Genomic DNA, 15,253 nt, shown 5'->3' on the forward strand with positions numbered 1-15,253 from the left:
TTATTTGGTATAGTGCAACAGACATAATAAATTAAAAATGACAATAAAAGAAAGCAAAATAAAAAGTTTTCCTGAAGGAAGATACTGTGTTTTGTTTTGCTTGTGACTACATGAGTAGTACATGTTTCCTTTGATGGGCCTGTATGGTGGCCTGGATGGCTTGGCTGTAGTGGTGGAAGGGAACTTGGACACACTGAGGTGGCTGGAGCTGGCCAGACTTCATTAGGCCACACACAGAGGTCACCATGGTCTGTAGCTGCATCACATCTGCTGGGGACAGAGAGACACAACACCACCCATATGGAAAAGATATAGAAGATTTAACAAGATTATTCTGTTCTACCTGGAACGTGTAAGTAATACATATGGCAGCAAATACACTGAGAAGATTCTTGTAATATCTGACATACATGTAGTTAACATTTAGACATAACAGAAATGTTAATTGTATAAAAAACACAAGAGACAAGCTAAGCCTTCTAATGTCTCACATATATATAGGACATACACATTTCAAAGCTCTTGAATACCGCTGTCTGACGTAACACTTATTGAAGAAAGAAAGTCCGCCACGAGGAGGAGGAGCAGTAGGAGGAAGGTGGAAAGCAGAAGGAGGGGAAGGGGCTAAAGAGGGCAGGAGAGGGAGAGGAGGATAAAGAGGAGGAAAGGAGGATGAGGGGGAGGAGAGAAGTGGAAGAAAGAGGGGGAGGAGAGGATGAGGGGGAGGAGGAGGTGGAAACGCCTTTATGCGCAAATGTTGAGATAATAACCATCAAATCGAATTAAACTTGGAGTCACGCGATGATATGTTGTGTGGTCCCCACTACGACTCGGGAAAGCATGCATTTTGTTAGGCTACAGATTAAATAAGTGATGAGTTTAATACTCCTTTCCAATAAATATCGAGGGTCTTATTCTGGTGACATGATGATCGTTGCTTGGCTGCCGTTTTCCCCCACAATAATCTCTAGGCTACCCGCTCTGTATCTGCGGTCTGTTGGCTAGAGCGCATGTACCAAGACCAGAGCGGGCACATTTGCTGTATAACGTAACAGTTTTTGTGACAAAACCATCAGTCGAGTTGAAAATGCGATGAGAAACCCATTTAAATTGTATTTTTCATTCGATACATGGGAATTTGGGAATTTAACAGAAAAAGTTTTTTTTATGTGCACTATGTCATCACGCATAACCTTTTATCCACAAACAATCTGACGGAAACATCTCTGGTGGGAAGATGCGCATATTGTTTTATGCAGATTTTAGAATATTCGCATGAAAATCTGTTGCAAATTTGATGGAAACCTAGCTAGTGACAAATATCAAAGCTAGGCTGGGCATAGTTAAAACCCTGGATGGGAGACCAAAGGCATAGTTGTATATAAATCAACTGTCCAGTAGGTGGTGCTGCCCAGCCTTAAACATGGAAACTCATACCTGAAAATGAATAGTAATTCTCATGGTTTTTTAAATGTTGACTTATAAAAACAATGTGAAACCTATAAGGAAAGCATTTCTTTTGTCGAGGTTACATTGTCAGAACATACACACTTTTTTATAATATTCATAGATGACTCATATAATTCATATATTTTGCCTCAAATATGTCACAATTTTTATTTTACTAGGCAAGTCAGTTAAGAACTCATTCTTATTTACAATGACGGCCTACACCGGCCAAACTTGGGCCAATTGTGCGCTGCCCTATGGGACTCCCAATCACGGCCGGTTGTGATACAGCCTGGAATCGAACCAGTGGGTCTGTAGTGACGCCTCAAGCATTGAGATGCAGTGCCTTAGCCGCTGCGCCACTCGGGAGCCCAATTGAATACAATCATGTATTCAATTGTGTATGTCATATAAGGTATATACTGTAAGTCAACACATATACAAATACACCATTGACATATAAGGAAAAACATAAAAAATCTTACCAGATACTATGTAATTATATTAAGTATTTGATTTTTGTACCAATAATATTCTTCTGCCATACAATATTCTTATTTGTTTTTCATGATTCTTTTCCATATGGCCACATGGTTCAGTCAAATGGTAAAGGTTCTTGGTCAGATTTTGAAAGTTGAATAAAGTGTGCACTAGAGGGTTGAAGTGAGTGAGCTTTGTGCAGCAAGTTTACCTTGACTGTTGTTTCTTTTCCACTGCGTCATCCAGAATCCTTGTAATGTGATGTTCTTAAAAATGAGTGATTTCTTTTCGAGAGCCAAAAAAAACAGAAATGTCAAAGATGTACTGTAAGCAAGGTTACATATAGTGCAATTTACAGTGCAATTTGAGAATCATTTGAGATTATGTTGAACAACAAATATGAACTCACAGCTGGAATCTGAAGAGGCTTTTTGGCCATCCCACCATATGTCACTAATGTTGCCCCATCACTGTGAGGGCATTCAAAAAGAGGGATTAGCTTTCATAGAGAATCAGTCCTTTCAAAGCCAAAACTAACATGATGGATTACATTATTCATGCAGACCATGTTGCAGTAAAGATTTTGGCCAGAAACCCTTAATCATGACAAAACCTACCAAAGACTAGAGAGGACAAGTCCACCACTCCTGCCTCCCACACAGTTTAAACCCAGGATGGGCTTTGGGAGCTCCTGAAATGGCAATACATTAGTATAGTCTACAATTGATTCTTGGAAAGAAGCCAACACCTCTAATCTCATCATACATTTTATGGTATAACTATTCTCTCACCTGAATTAGGTTATCCAGACCCAGACATTGCAGCTCTTCTTCAGTAATAACAAAATCAGCTCCCATCAATTTTAGTTCCTCCTCCAACTCTTGCCGATTGGGTCTGAGAGAAAAAAGCTCTAAAATCAGCTCCTTGAATATGGATACTATTGTTATGTTCTGGGTCGATACTGATGTAGCTAGACAGAGTCCCCACCTGTCTCTGATGATGTTGATGGTCTTCACCCCCAAGGCAGCAGCTATTTGAATGACAGCCTGACCCACTGCACTGTTGGATCCATTCTGTATCACAGTGGCCCCTGCAGACAATGAATAAATGAATGAATGAAGCAATTATTAATTAATGAATGAATACTTGTTTACTGCTTATAAAGCACCATTTCATAAAAAGTGTCACACTTGAGTGACAGTAGCTTGTACAGGCAACAAGAATAGACCAAAAGGACAGAGTGTCCCACAGAAATAATGTTTATCGAACTACTATTGTCTACCTGGTTTGAGTGTAACAAAGTCCTGCAGCATCCTGTAGGCAGTGCAGGGGTTCACCCCGATGGTAGCAGCCCCCAGCAGAGGGATGTCCTTGGGGACCTGGAGAAGGTCATCAGCCTCACACACTGCCTCTGTCCTCCATGTACCTTTAAACAGAACCCCACCCAAACGCTGTCTCACAATGATGATGTCATGTCACACAACACAAATACAACAAGTAGTTTGAGACTTTGAGATGTAAATATTAATGTCTGATAATACGTTCCAAATTCAAACGATTTTCACTCTGTCTCAATCATTTCTTATCACTAAATCTTTGTCAGGGTAAAAACCAAAGGTACCCACACTGCCCTACCACTACTGTGGTGTTACAGACAGAAGAGGAATGTACTTTAGTACTGATGTTTTCTCACCAAAGCCAGCATCCCAGGGTATGACCCAGTCTCCTGGTCTCAGAGAGGTGACCTTCCAACCAACCTCCACCACCTCACCCACTCCCTCATTCCCACCCACAGCAGGAAACACGGGAAGGATTGGGTATGTGCCTGTGGATTACAATGCAAGGAACTGTTTTATACCCTGTGTAGGCTCAAAAACCCGACCCCTAGGCAACAGCAGTGTTAATCCGGAACATTTAATAATTGTGGGAGGCAAACGGAATGTCTAGAGATAATCTATGGTAACACGAGGTAACCGGAGCCAGGCTCCAGCACCTTATGGATGATAAGTAGGATAACCCAAGGTTATGCCAAAATTAGGGTTAGGGTTGTGGTTAAGGCTGGGGTTGGGTTGAACTGGGATGTGGACATGAAGCTAGGGTTAGGGTTGTGATTGAGACTGGGGTTGGGTTGAACCGGGATGTGGACATGAAGCTAGGGTTAGGGTTGTGGTTGAGGCTGGGGTTGGGTTGAACCGGGATGTGGACATGAAGCTAGGGTTAGGGTTGTGGTTAAGGCTGGGGTTAGGGTTGAACCGGGATGTGGACATGAAGCTAGGGTTAGGGTTGTGATTGAGGCTGGGGTTGGGTTGAACTGGGATGTGGACATGAAGCTAGGGTTAGGGTTGTGGTTCAGGCTGGGGTTGGGTTGAACTGGGATGTGGACATGAAGCTAGGGTTAGGGTTGTGGTTAAGGCTGGGGTTGGGTTGAACCGGGATGTGGACATGAAGCTAGGGTTAGGGTTGTGGTTGAGGCTGGGGTTGGGTTGAACTGAGATGTGGACATGAAGCTAGGGTTAGGGTTGTGGTTGAGGCTAGGGTTGGGTTGAACCAGGATGTGGACATGAAGCTAGGGTTAGGGTTGTGGTTCAGGCTGGGGTGTGGACATGAAGCTAGGGTTAGGGTTGTGGTTGAGGCTAGGGTTAGGGTTGAACTGAGATGTGGACATGAAGCTAGGGTTAGGGTTGTGGTTGAGGCTGGGGTTAGGGTTGAACTGGGACGTGGACATGAAGCTAGGGTTAGGGTTGTGGTTGAGGCTGGGGTTCGGGTTGAACTGGGACGTGGACATGAAGCTAGGGTTAGGGTTGTGATTGAGACTGGGGTTAGGGTTGAACTGAGATGTGGACATAAGCCTAATGTAACCCTAGCCCTGTTCAATCACCCCTCTACATGCTTTTTTCTTAGTTATTATAAAGTGTTACCATATCTCTTAAAGATACAATCTCGATTGGGTTAAAACTGATTATCTATCATGTATTATTGATTCATCCAGTATGAATGTTACCTTGTAGCATGTTAATATCAGCTGGATTCACTGGTGCTGCCAACATCCTCAGTCTGACACTGTGTTGACCCATGGCTGGCAAGGCCATCTCTTCCATTCTATTATATGGACAATAACACAATCATGTAACTTAGAAATTGCCATCCACATTGCTGTTTATGTGTTTCTTTATTCATATTGAGGAAACAAGTTTACAGCTACAGTTAGATAGCAATGATTAAGAGTTAAAACTGGGGAAACAGCACAAACCAGTGGCCATAATGTCTTTGACGATCTGTTTATAGTTTTTTTCATTAGCTTTGGGGCTATTTTCACAAGTATGTGGTGAATTTTCAAAACTCTTAGTACAAAACTCCAAACTGGTAACAATTGTAACGCAGCAAGTCTTATATGCAAAACCTTTTATTGTGCATTAATTTCTTTCACCACACAACCATTGATCCCATATACTGGGAAAAATTGATTTAATCACCAAAACACAACATAATGGTATCTTCTCAATTTAGTTGTTTTAACGACCAGTTAATCCAAAGGCAAAAAATGCAAGATACATGTTTCAAAATTTCCCTTTGAATGTAATTTGCTATAGCATTGTAAGTTACAGTACATTGATCTGTTTCCACATTAGGAAATGCACTTGCATTACCCCTTAAAATATCCATCCTTTCTAGTGCATGTGTAATCAAAGGTGTGATCATTGAAGACATCTTTCACAATCATTGATGAAAAAAATATATACACTACCGGTCAAAAGTTTTAGGACACCTACATTCAAGGGTTTTTCTTTATTTGTTATTATTTTCTAAATTGTAGAATAATAGTGAAGACATCAAAACTATGAAATAACACATATGGAATCATGTAGTAACCATAATACTTTTGAGATTCTTCAAATAGCCACCCTTTGCCTTGATGACTATTGGCATTCTCCCAACCAGCTTCACCTGGAATGCTTTTCTAACAGTCTTGAAGGAGTTTCCACATATGCTGAGCACTTGTTGGCTGCTTTTCCTTCACTCTGCGGTCCGACTCATCCCAAACCATCTCAATTTGGTTGAGATCGGGGGATTGTGGAGGCCAGGTCATCTGATGCAGCACTCCATCACTCTCCTTCTTGGTCAAATAGCCCTTGCACAGCCTGGAGGTGTATTGGGTCATTGTCCTGTTGAAAAACAAATGATAGTCCCACTAAGCCCAAACCAGATGGGATGCAAATGATAGTCCCACTAAGCCCAAACCAGATGGGATGGTGTATCACTGCAGAATGCTGTGGTAGCCATGCTGGTTAAGTGTGCCTTGAATTCTAAATAAATCACAGACAGTGTCACCAGCAAAGCACCCCCACACCATAACACCTCCTCCTCCATGCTTTACGGTGGGAAATACACATGCGGAGATCATCTGTTCACCCACACTGCGTCTCACAAAGACACGGCGGTTCGAACCAAAAATCTCACATTTGGACTCCAGACCAAAGGACACATTTCCACTGGTCTAATGTCAATTGCTCGTGTTTCTTGGCTCAAGCAAGTCTCTTCTTATTATTGGTGTCCTTTAGTGTGGTTTCTTTGCAGCAATTCGACCATAAAGGCCTGATTCATACAGTCTCCTCTGAACAGTTGATGTTGAGATGTGTCTGTTACTTGAACTCTGTGAAGCATTTATTTGGGCTGCAATTTCTGAGGCTGGTAACTCTAATGAACTTATCCTCTGCAGCAGAGGTAACTCTTGGTCTTCCATTCCTGTTTCGGTCCTCATGAGAGCCAGTTTCATCATAGCGCTTGATGGTTTTTGCGACTACACTTGAAGAAACTTTCAAAGTTCTTGAAATGTACCGTATTGACTGACCTTCATGTCTTAAAGTAATGATGGACTGTCATTTCTCTTTGCTTATTTGAGCTGTTCCTGCCATAATATTGACTTGGTCTTTTACCAAATAGGGCTATCTTCTGTATACCCCCCCTACCTTGTCACAACACAACTGATTGGCTCAAACACATTAAGAAGGAAAGAAATTCCACAAAGCTGGTTGAGAGAATGCAAAAGAGTGTGCAAAGCTGTCATCAAGGCAAAGGGTGGCTATTTGAAGAATCTCAAATATAAAATATATTTTGATTTGTTTAACACTTTTTTGGTTACTACATGATTCCATATGTGTTATTTCATAGTTTTGATGTCTTCACTATTATTCTACAATGTAGAAAATAGTAAAAGTAAAGAAAAACCTTTGAATGAGTAGGTGTTCTAAAACTTTTGACCGGTAGTGTATACTGTTCTGATATAATTACAAAATAGGTGTACTTTAATCAAGTGAAATAAATGAAATGAATAAAATAAACATAATGTTTAGCAGGCACTAGTTTTCATCATGCCTGCCTTGAGAATTTGGCCATAGGCTCTCATCGACATCGCAGTAAATGTTCTCATTGTTCATGCACTTGGGGAAAAAAACTTTTGGAATGGCGAACTCGACTTGAGTTCTTGTGCCCCCTCGGGCTCATGTGGTGGGGGAGATCTTCTCTGCCTTGTCTCAGGGTAATACGTTTGTGGTCTGTTGATATCCCTCTGGTGGTGTGGGGGTTGTGCTTTGGCAAAGTGAGTGGTGTTATATCCTGCCTGGTTGGCCCTGTCCGAGGGTATCTTTGGACGGGGCAACAGTGTCCCCCGATCCCCCCTGTCTCAGTCTCTAGTATTTATGCTGCAATAGTCTATGTGCCGGGGGGCTACTGTCAGTCTGTCCTATCTGGTGTTTTTCTCCTGTCTTATCTGGTGTCCTGTGTGATCTTAAGTACTAGCCCTCTATTTCCCCCATCTCTCTCTCGCTCTCTCTCTCCCCTCACAGAGGACCTGAGCCCTAGGACCATGCCTCAGCACTACCTGGCCTGATGACTCCTGGCTGTCCCCGTCCCCAGTCCACCTTGTCGTGCTGCTGATCCAGTTTCTGCTGTTCTGCCTGCGGTTATGGAACCCTGTCCTGTTCACCAGATGTGCTACCCTATACCCAGTATGTAAACATTATTAAAGTGACCAGTGTTAAATTACTATGTACAGTTGAAGTCGGAAGTTTACATACACCTTAGCCAAATACATTTAAACTCAGTTTTTCACAATTCCTGACATTTAATCCAAGTAAAAATGTCCTGTCTTAGGTCAGTTAAGATCACCACTTTATTTTAAAAATGTGAAATGTCAGAATAATAGTAGAGATAATTATTTCTTTCAGCTTTTATTTCTTTCATCACATTCCCAGTGGGTCAGAAGTTGTTTAACTTGGGTCAAACGTTTCAGGTAGCCTTCCACAAGCTTCCCACAATAAGTTGGGTGAATTTTGGCCCATTCCTCTTGACAGAGCTGGTGTAACTGAGTCAGGTTTGTAGACCTCCTTGCTTGCACACACTTTTTCAGTTCTGCCAACACATTTTCTATATGATTGAGGTCAGGGCTTTGTGATGGCCACTCCAATACCTTGACTTTGTTGTCCTTAAGCCATTTTGCCACAACTTTGGAAGTATGCTTGGGATCATTGTCCATTTGGAAGACCCATTTGTGACCAAGCTTTAACTTCCTGACTGATGTCTTGAGATGTTGCTTCAATATATCCACATAATTTTCCTTCCTCATGATGCCATCTATTTTGTGAAGTGCACCAGTTCCTCCTGCAGCAAAGCACCCCCACAGCATGATGCTGCCACCCCCTTGCTTCACTTTTTCCTCCAAACATAACGATGGTCATTATGGCCAAACAGTTCTATTTTTGTTTCATCAGACCAGAGTACATTTCTCCAAAATGTACGATCTTTGTCCCCATGTGCAGTTGCAAACCATAGTCAGGCTTTTTTATGGCGGTTTTGGAGCAGTGGCTTCTTCCTTGCTGAGCGGCCTTTCAGGTTATGTCGATATAGGACTCACTTTACTGTGGATATAGATACTTTTGTACCTGTTTCCTCCAGCATCTTCACAAGGTCCTTTGCTGTTGTTCTGGGATTGATTTGCACTTTTTGCACCAAAGTACGTTCATCTCTAGGAGACAGAACGCGTCTCCTTCCTGACCGGTATGACGGCTGCGTGGTCCCATGGTGTTTATACTTGCATACTATTGTTTGTACAGATGTACGTGGTACCTTCAGGCATTTGGAAATTGCTCCCAAGGATGAACCAGACTTGTGGAGGTCTACAATTGTTTTTCTGAGGTCTTGGCTGATTTCATTTGATTTTCCCATGATGTCAAGCAAAGAGGCACTGAGTTTGAAGGTAGGCCTTGAAATACATCCACAGGTACACCTCCAATTGACTCAAATTATGTCAATTAGCCTATCAGAAGCTTCTAAAGCCATGACATCATTTTCTGGAATTTTCCAAGCTGTTTAAAGGCACAGTGAACTTAGTGTATGTAAACTTCTGACCCACTGGAATTGTGATACAGTAAATTATAAGTGAAATAATCTGTCTGTAAACAATTGTTTGAAAAATTACTAGTGTCATGCACAAAGTATATGTCCTAACCGACTTGCCAAAACTATAGTTTGTTAACAAGAAATGTGTGTAGTGGTTGAAAAACGAGTTTGAATGACTTCAACCTAAGTGTATGTAAACTTCTGACTTCAACTGTACATAGGGCAGCAGTCTCTAAGGTGCAGGGTCGAGTATCGGGGGGTAGCCGGCTAGTAACAGTGACTAAAGTTCAGGGCAGGGTAGTGGGCGGAGGCCGGCTAGTGGTGACTATTTAACAGTCGGATGGCCTGGAGATAGAAGCTGTTTTTCAGTCTCTCAGTCCCAGCTTTGATGCACATGTACGGTCTCTGCCTTCCAGATGGAAGCGGGGTGAACAGGCTGGGGCTCGGGTGGCTGAGGTCCTTGATGATCTTCTTGGCCTTTCTGTGACACCGGGTGCTGTAGATGTCCTGGAGGGCAGGCAGTGTGCCCCCGGTGATGCGTTGAGCTGACCACACCACCCTCTGGAGAGCCCTGCGGTTGTGGACGGTGTAGTTGCCATACCAGGCGGTGATACAGCCCAACAGGATGCTCTCAATGGTGCATCTGTAGAAGTTTGTGAGGGTCTTGGGGGCCAAGCCGAATTTCTTCATCCTCCTGAGGTTGAAGAGGCGCTATTGTGCCTTCTTCACCACACTGTCAGTGTAGTTGAACCATTTCAGGTTGTCAGTGATGTGCACGCAGAGGAACTTTAAGCTTTTCACCCTCTCCACTGCGGCCCCATTGATGTGGATGGGGGGCGGGCTCCCTCTGCTGTCTCCTGAAGTCCACGATCAGCTCCTTCATTTTGTTGACATTGAGGGAGAGGTTATTTTCCTGGCAGCACTCCACAAGTGTCCTCACCTCCTCCCTGTAGGCTGTCTCGTCATTGTTGGTAATCAGGCCTACCACTGTTGTGTCATCTGCAAACTTGATGATTGAGTTGGAGACGTGTGTGGCCACCTTATGACCTTAAACAACTATATGGGTAATGCAAAAGCAAAGTGCACAAAAATCTAAAATCTCAATGTGTTCATCCAACTTTCTTGGCTGTCTGATGGTGCATGTGAAGGTATGTCATGATCAGGAATGCCTGAACTCGGAGCCCGTTAGAATACCAAGGCAAACTGCAGTAACTGCAGTCAAAACACAGTGAAACAAAGCCAGAGTGCAGTAACTTCACTTACTGCTGTTTGCCTTGGTTTTTACTTGGATTTTGTAGTTACTGCAAATTTGACACTCGATTTTCTCTGAAACTGAACATAATTGAACCAGGACACTTTGTCACAAGATTTTCAGTTGTATTTTTTTAAACTAAAAATTATAAAAAATTAAATAAAATGACGACAACATTTCACAAGATAAAAAAAGATACTACAAAGCCTGATTTCAGTCTTAACTCAATTTTGACCAAATGTGTAGTTACTGCTGTTTTCAATTGTACGGCAGAGTACAGCTCTGATCTTGCCAATATCAGATTGTTTAAAACTTACCGTGAAGTAAAATCATAATAGTCATCATTCATAATAGTACATACATTTTAAAATGTTTTAGTCATTTAGCAGACGCTCTGATCCAGAGCGATTAGGGTTAAGTGCATTGCTCAAGGGCACATCGACAGATTTTTCACCTAGTCGGCTCGGGGATTAGAACCAGCTACCTTTCGGTTACTGGCACAACGCTCTTAACCACTAAGCTACCTGCCGCCCTAAAGTATATATCATACTTTATATGTTTATACTTTACAAACATACATTTTCATTATGTAGTTCTCAAAATCTGTAGTAGAAAAAAACAGTTCACATAAAATCGATAGGTTTACCAAACGGTTCAGTGACGATCAATTAAGAGCAGTCGGATTAAGAAATAGTAAAATGTATTTTAACAAACGAGAAGACAATCATATCAAAAGTAATGTTAGCATTGCATTGTGAAAAGCAATTACTTTATATGAACATGTATTGCAATGTGGAACGTATTTCTAGATGAAATACTGATTAGGTTTGGTGAAAAGTGACTGTATGATTTTGTGTATTGTACTGTACTTATTAGTCAATTGAAAATTTGCTTAGAGTTTTGAAACAACTGCCTTTTGATGATCTGTTTTGGCAGAACTATTTTCATTTCACAGTGAGCATCTCAAACACACTCTCCAATCGACACACATGTATGACAACATCATATGATCCCTTACCTGACTGTGTCATAGTGATGTCCGTGCTGTCTGTAGACCAGTGCTGAGCAGGAGTGGAGCTGCCGTAGAGCACCAGGGGCCAGGGTGGTTCTGCTCTCTCTCTGCCACAAGGATAGCACTCTCTCCTGGGTCAGTCTGAACAGAGCCCCCCTCATGACGGCCGAAGCAGCGGAGCAAAGGCCACACTATGGATGAATCAGTTCTACTTCTACACTGGTAGGTAATGGTACACTACCTCCCAGTACACTGTAATCTCACTTCCTTAAACCTGATAGTCTTAATAGACTGGGAGGGTGAAGAAAGCATGTGTTTTCCTATATCTCATCTCCATTGTGGTGGTGACCCTGAAGCTAAATACTTCATGATTGTGTAACAGCCTGTTAAACAATCTACTGTATGTAAAAATCGGAAATTCCCAATGCAGCTCATAAGAATGAAAGTCGGAAAAGGTCAAGGTAAATTTGTTATAGCACTGAAGACATTTGTAGAGCTGAATTGGAGGGATAGTTTACCCAAATTACAAAATGACACATTGGTTTCCTTACCCTGTAAGTAGTCTGTGTACAAGGTATGATTTGGTTTCCAAATGCTAACGTTTTAGCATTTGTGGCACAAATCCCATTCAAGTCATGGTACAGATATTAGCATTTTTCGAGCACCATGTCCAAATCATCCAATATTATCTACAATTGAATGTGAAGCTCAACAAAGTCCCTCAAAGATGATTTGAACATGATGCACAAAAAATGCTAATGTCGGTACCATGACTTTGTTAAAACGTTATATTTGGAAACAGTGCCAGGGAAACGAAACCAAGGCATGGATTGCTGTCATACCTTGTCCATAGACTGCTTATAGTGTAAGGAAACCGATATGTCCTTTTGTAATATCCCTTTAAGCATTTATACATCATGGTATTATAAAAATATTTAAATGCACTTCCAAATCAGATTGCAAACATATCTGTTGCTTAGCATTTTATTTTCATAATTCTTCCAATTTCAGTGCAGTTCACTGTTTGCTGCATAGATAATAGACATAGCCTACTGTAAAATAGTTGATAATAAAATGTGTGTGTACCAGATTGATAGTAGGCGTGTTTCTCTGTTGCTAGAAGGTTAGGCAGAGCAGCAGACTAAGGCAGTTCCTTGTTGGAAGAAATGTTGCTAAATTAATATATGGGAAATGAAGCAGATTACAACATGTGGCAATCCTCAAGATCCCGAGTGTAAGTTAAAAGTAACGGTTTGACATTGTAATAAAGACAAGAAAATGATTTGAATGCCTTCAAAGCATATATTTGAAAATGCTGCTTGTTGTTAGACGGTACAAATTCCAACCACACCATGCATACGGTTTGCTACATCACATGTAGTTTAGACAAACAGGGGGCTTAAGCCATACAGGAGAACAGAAGGGGATCCATAGTTCTCTAAATGAACCATGGTTGTATACTAAGTCATTCTACAGGTTCCACTCACTTTGGAGGGGGTTGGGATACTTCACACTCTAAAAAAGCAATCCAAACTCTGGGTATAAAGCTGGCTGGCCGTCTGATTCAGCATAAGGGAGAGGTTACAGTCTGGTAAGTTGTGTTTCCATGTGTTTTGGTGCTGCTGCTGTGCTTCAGGCAGTGACAGGCTTTGGTAGTCCGTGTTTAGGCTGCATTGGCTGGGCAGGTTAGGGGTTGAACCCCCTTGAATTCCAGGCCCTTGTTGAATTGAACCTCCAACACTTTGGATGCCTTGGTTATCTTCAGGTTGCGCATGCAGCCTTTGAATGAAGTACTAGAAGTCAGGCCAAACTGCTTGAGCCCCTCTGGAAAAGAGATAAAAGACACCATTGATTTATGACTGTTATTTTCTGCCCCATTAAGCACATTCATGTTTCTATTTCATAAATCAGAAAGCCGATGACTGCTTGACGTTATTACTTTGATTATATCCTGATGTTTAGATAGGAAGTAAAGCACAAACATTTTCAACATTATAGTGGAGCACGGTTTGCTTCACAGTATCCAGGGTCATGTTCAGGAGGTATAAATGTAACCTGATTCCACAGGCATCCCACTGGGCACAGACATCGTTGAAGCCATGAAGTTCAAGGCCAATCGCGGTACTGCAGGCATCGTTTTCAGAAGACAGGGTCCCCCATTATCGTGAAGGGGAAAATGGCAATCTACGTGGTCAATCTTAATATAAATAAAATATTTTTTTGAAGACAATCATGGTACCAATAATTGCTTCTATTACACCAGATGTATGTGCTTGAACCGATTATTTTAAAATCGCAGATGAAGTTATATGTGTAATTTAGTAGCTAATGGCAGCCTGCAGTACCTCGGTCGCCATTCAACTTGAGATACTCAATGAGAGGGGGCAGCACTGAGCTAGCCTGCAATGTCACTTCCTGGAGTAGCTCAAACTGCACATGTTATGTCTACATAAATCTTTAAGACGCCATCTTAAAGGTATACTTCGGGATTTTGGATTTTGGCCATCTGCTTTCCCAGAGTCAGATGAACTCGTGGATACCATTTTTATGTCTCTTTGTCCAATAGGAAAGAAGTTAGAGGTAGTTTCGCGAGCCAATGCTAACTACCGTTAGCACAATGAATGCTAGTTAGCAATCTTCAATCAAACTGTACGCAGAGACATAAAAATGGTATCCACAAGTTCATCTGACTCTGGGGAAGTAGATAAAGGGCCTCACTGTCAAAATCCTGAAGTATCCCTTAACCGACTTCTTAGGCTTCAAATACTCTATTGAGTCTTTACATAGGAATGAATGGTGTCACGTTGTCCATTCATTTATGCAGTCATATATGCACCTGGGTATCCACCGACGTAGATGGGGTCGCTGGTGTCAACGGTGTTGAACCTGGCGTTGGGGCTCTCTGCTTCCACCTTCCTGCCGTCCACTATGATCTCCAGCCTGTGGCGGAGCTTGTGGGCTGTGACCGAGTGCCACTGACCGTCACAGAGGCCTGCCTCTGCTTCAGGCTGGTATTCAGCTGTGATCCGGCCCGCTCCGTTGTCCACGTGGAACAGCAGCTAGGGAGGGAAGAAGTCATACTCAGAATACACCTGACCTGTTCAATAGGTAGTTTGTAACAAAACATGACTGTTAGTTATGAACAACCATGATCCTATTGAACCCCATTAACTAATGTATACAGTACAATAGCTTTGCACACTTATGGTTGTTGTTAGGCTTACAGTAAGAGAGTGTAGAGTCTGGTTAGAATTAAATGTATGTGGTACAACAAAGCAGCATTGTATTGTATGTTTGTGTGTACCTTTCCGTTGTGCAGTTCGATGCCAAGGCCCTCCATCTTGGTGTCCACCTGGCTGCTGACCGCCAGCAGAACACCGTTGCTCTGGGACGTACGGAACTCCAGCTCCAGAGACACGTCCAGACCCACCCTGTAGGAACCCACTGAACCAGAGGACAGGAGATACAGGGAGCAGTCAGAATTGATACAACAACTGCCATGAGATTGAATAATAAGTTCTCTATGATACTGTCATAAAAATAATATCTCTGTGAAAAGTTGGTGTACGAGTAGTCAACCATTCATCATCAACATGTATTGTTCCACGTTATTATTATATTATGTGATTGGTGGGATATTTTGCATCGTGGGGTCAGGAGTTTTT

General features: G+C 42.1%; 2 protein-coding genes across 2 annotated transcripts in view; both read right to left on the reverse strand.

Moving 5' to 3' along the window:
• Positions 1 to 43: 43 nt before the first annotated feature.
• Positions 44 to 11,767, reverse strand: LOC311106623 (enoyl-[acyl-carrier-protein] reductase, mitochondrial). Its single transcript, XM_084149009.1, has 10 exons — positions 11,595 to 11,767; positions 4,931 to 5,028; positions 3,623 to 3,754; positions 3,212 to 3,355; positions 2,917 to 3,019; positions 2,721 to 2,823; positions 2,547 to 2,620; positions 2,339 to 2,399; positions 2,141 to 2,213; positions 44 to 270 (listed from the first exon to the last, which is right to left on the reverse strand). Exons 1-10 carry the CDS (start codon positions 11,747 to 11,749, stop codon positions 107 to 109), a joined length of 1,107 nt encoding a protein of 368 aa, XP_084005135.1. The 5' UTR covers positions 11,750 to 11,767; the 3' UTR covers positions 44 to 106.
• Positions 11,768 to 12,558: 791 nt separating this feature from the next.
• Positions 12,559 to 15,253, reverse strand: part of lama2 (laminin, alpha 2) — a gene marked incomplete at its 5' end in the record, with an annotated part of 126,885 nt that continues 124,190 nt past the window's right edge. The window contains 3 exons of the mRNA XM_084149188.1: positions 12,559 to 13,412; positions 14,425 to 14,647; positions 14,893 to 15,032. Coding sequence (XP_084005314.1) covers positions 13,252 to 13,412; positions 14,425 to 14,647; positions 14,893 to 15,032 — 524 coding nt within the window. The 3' untranslated portion in view covers positions 12,559 to 13,251. The remainder of the gene's footprint in view (positions 13,413 to 14,424; positions 14,648 to 14,892; positions 15,033 to 15,253) is intronic.

Source organism: Coregonus lavaretus (assembly GCF_964263955.1).
Source record: "Coregonus lavaretus genome assembly, chromosome: 31".
Taxonomy (NCBI): domain Eukaryota; kingdom Metazoa; phylum Chordata; class Actinopteri; order Salmoniformes; family Salmonidae; genus Coregonus; species Coregonus lavaretus.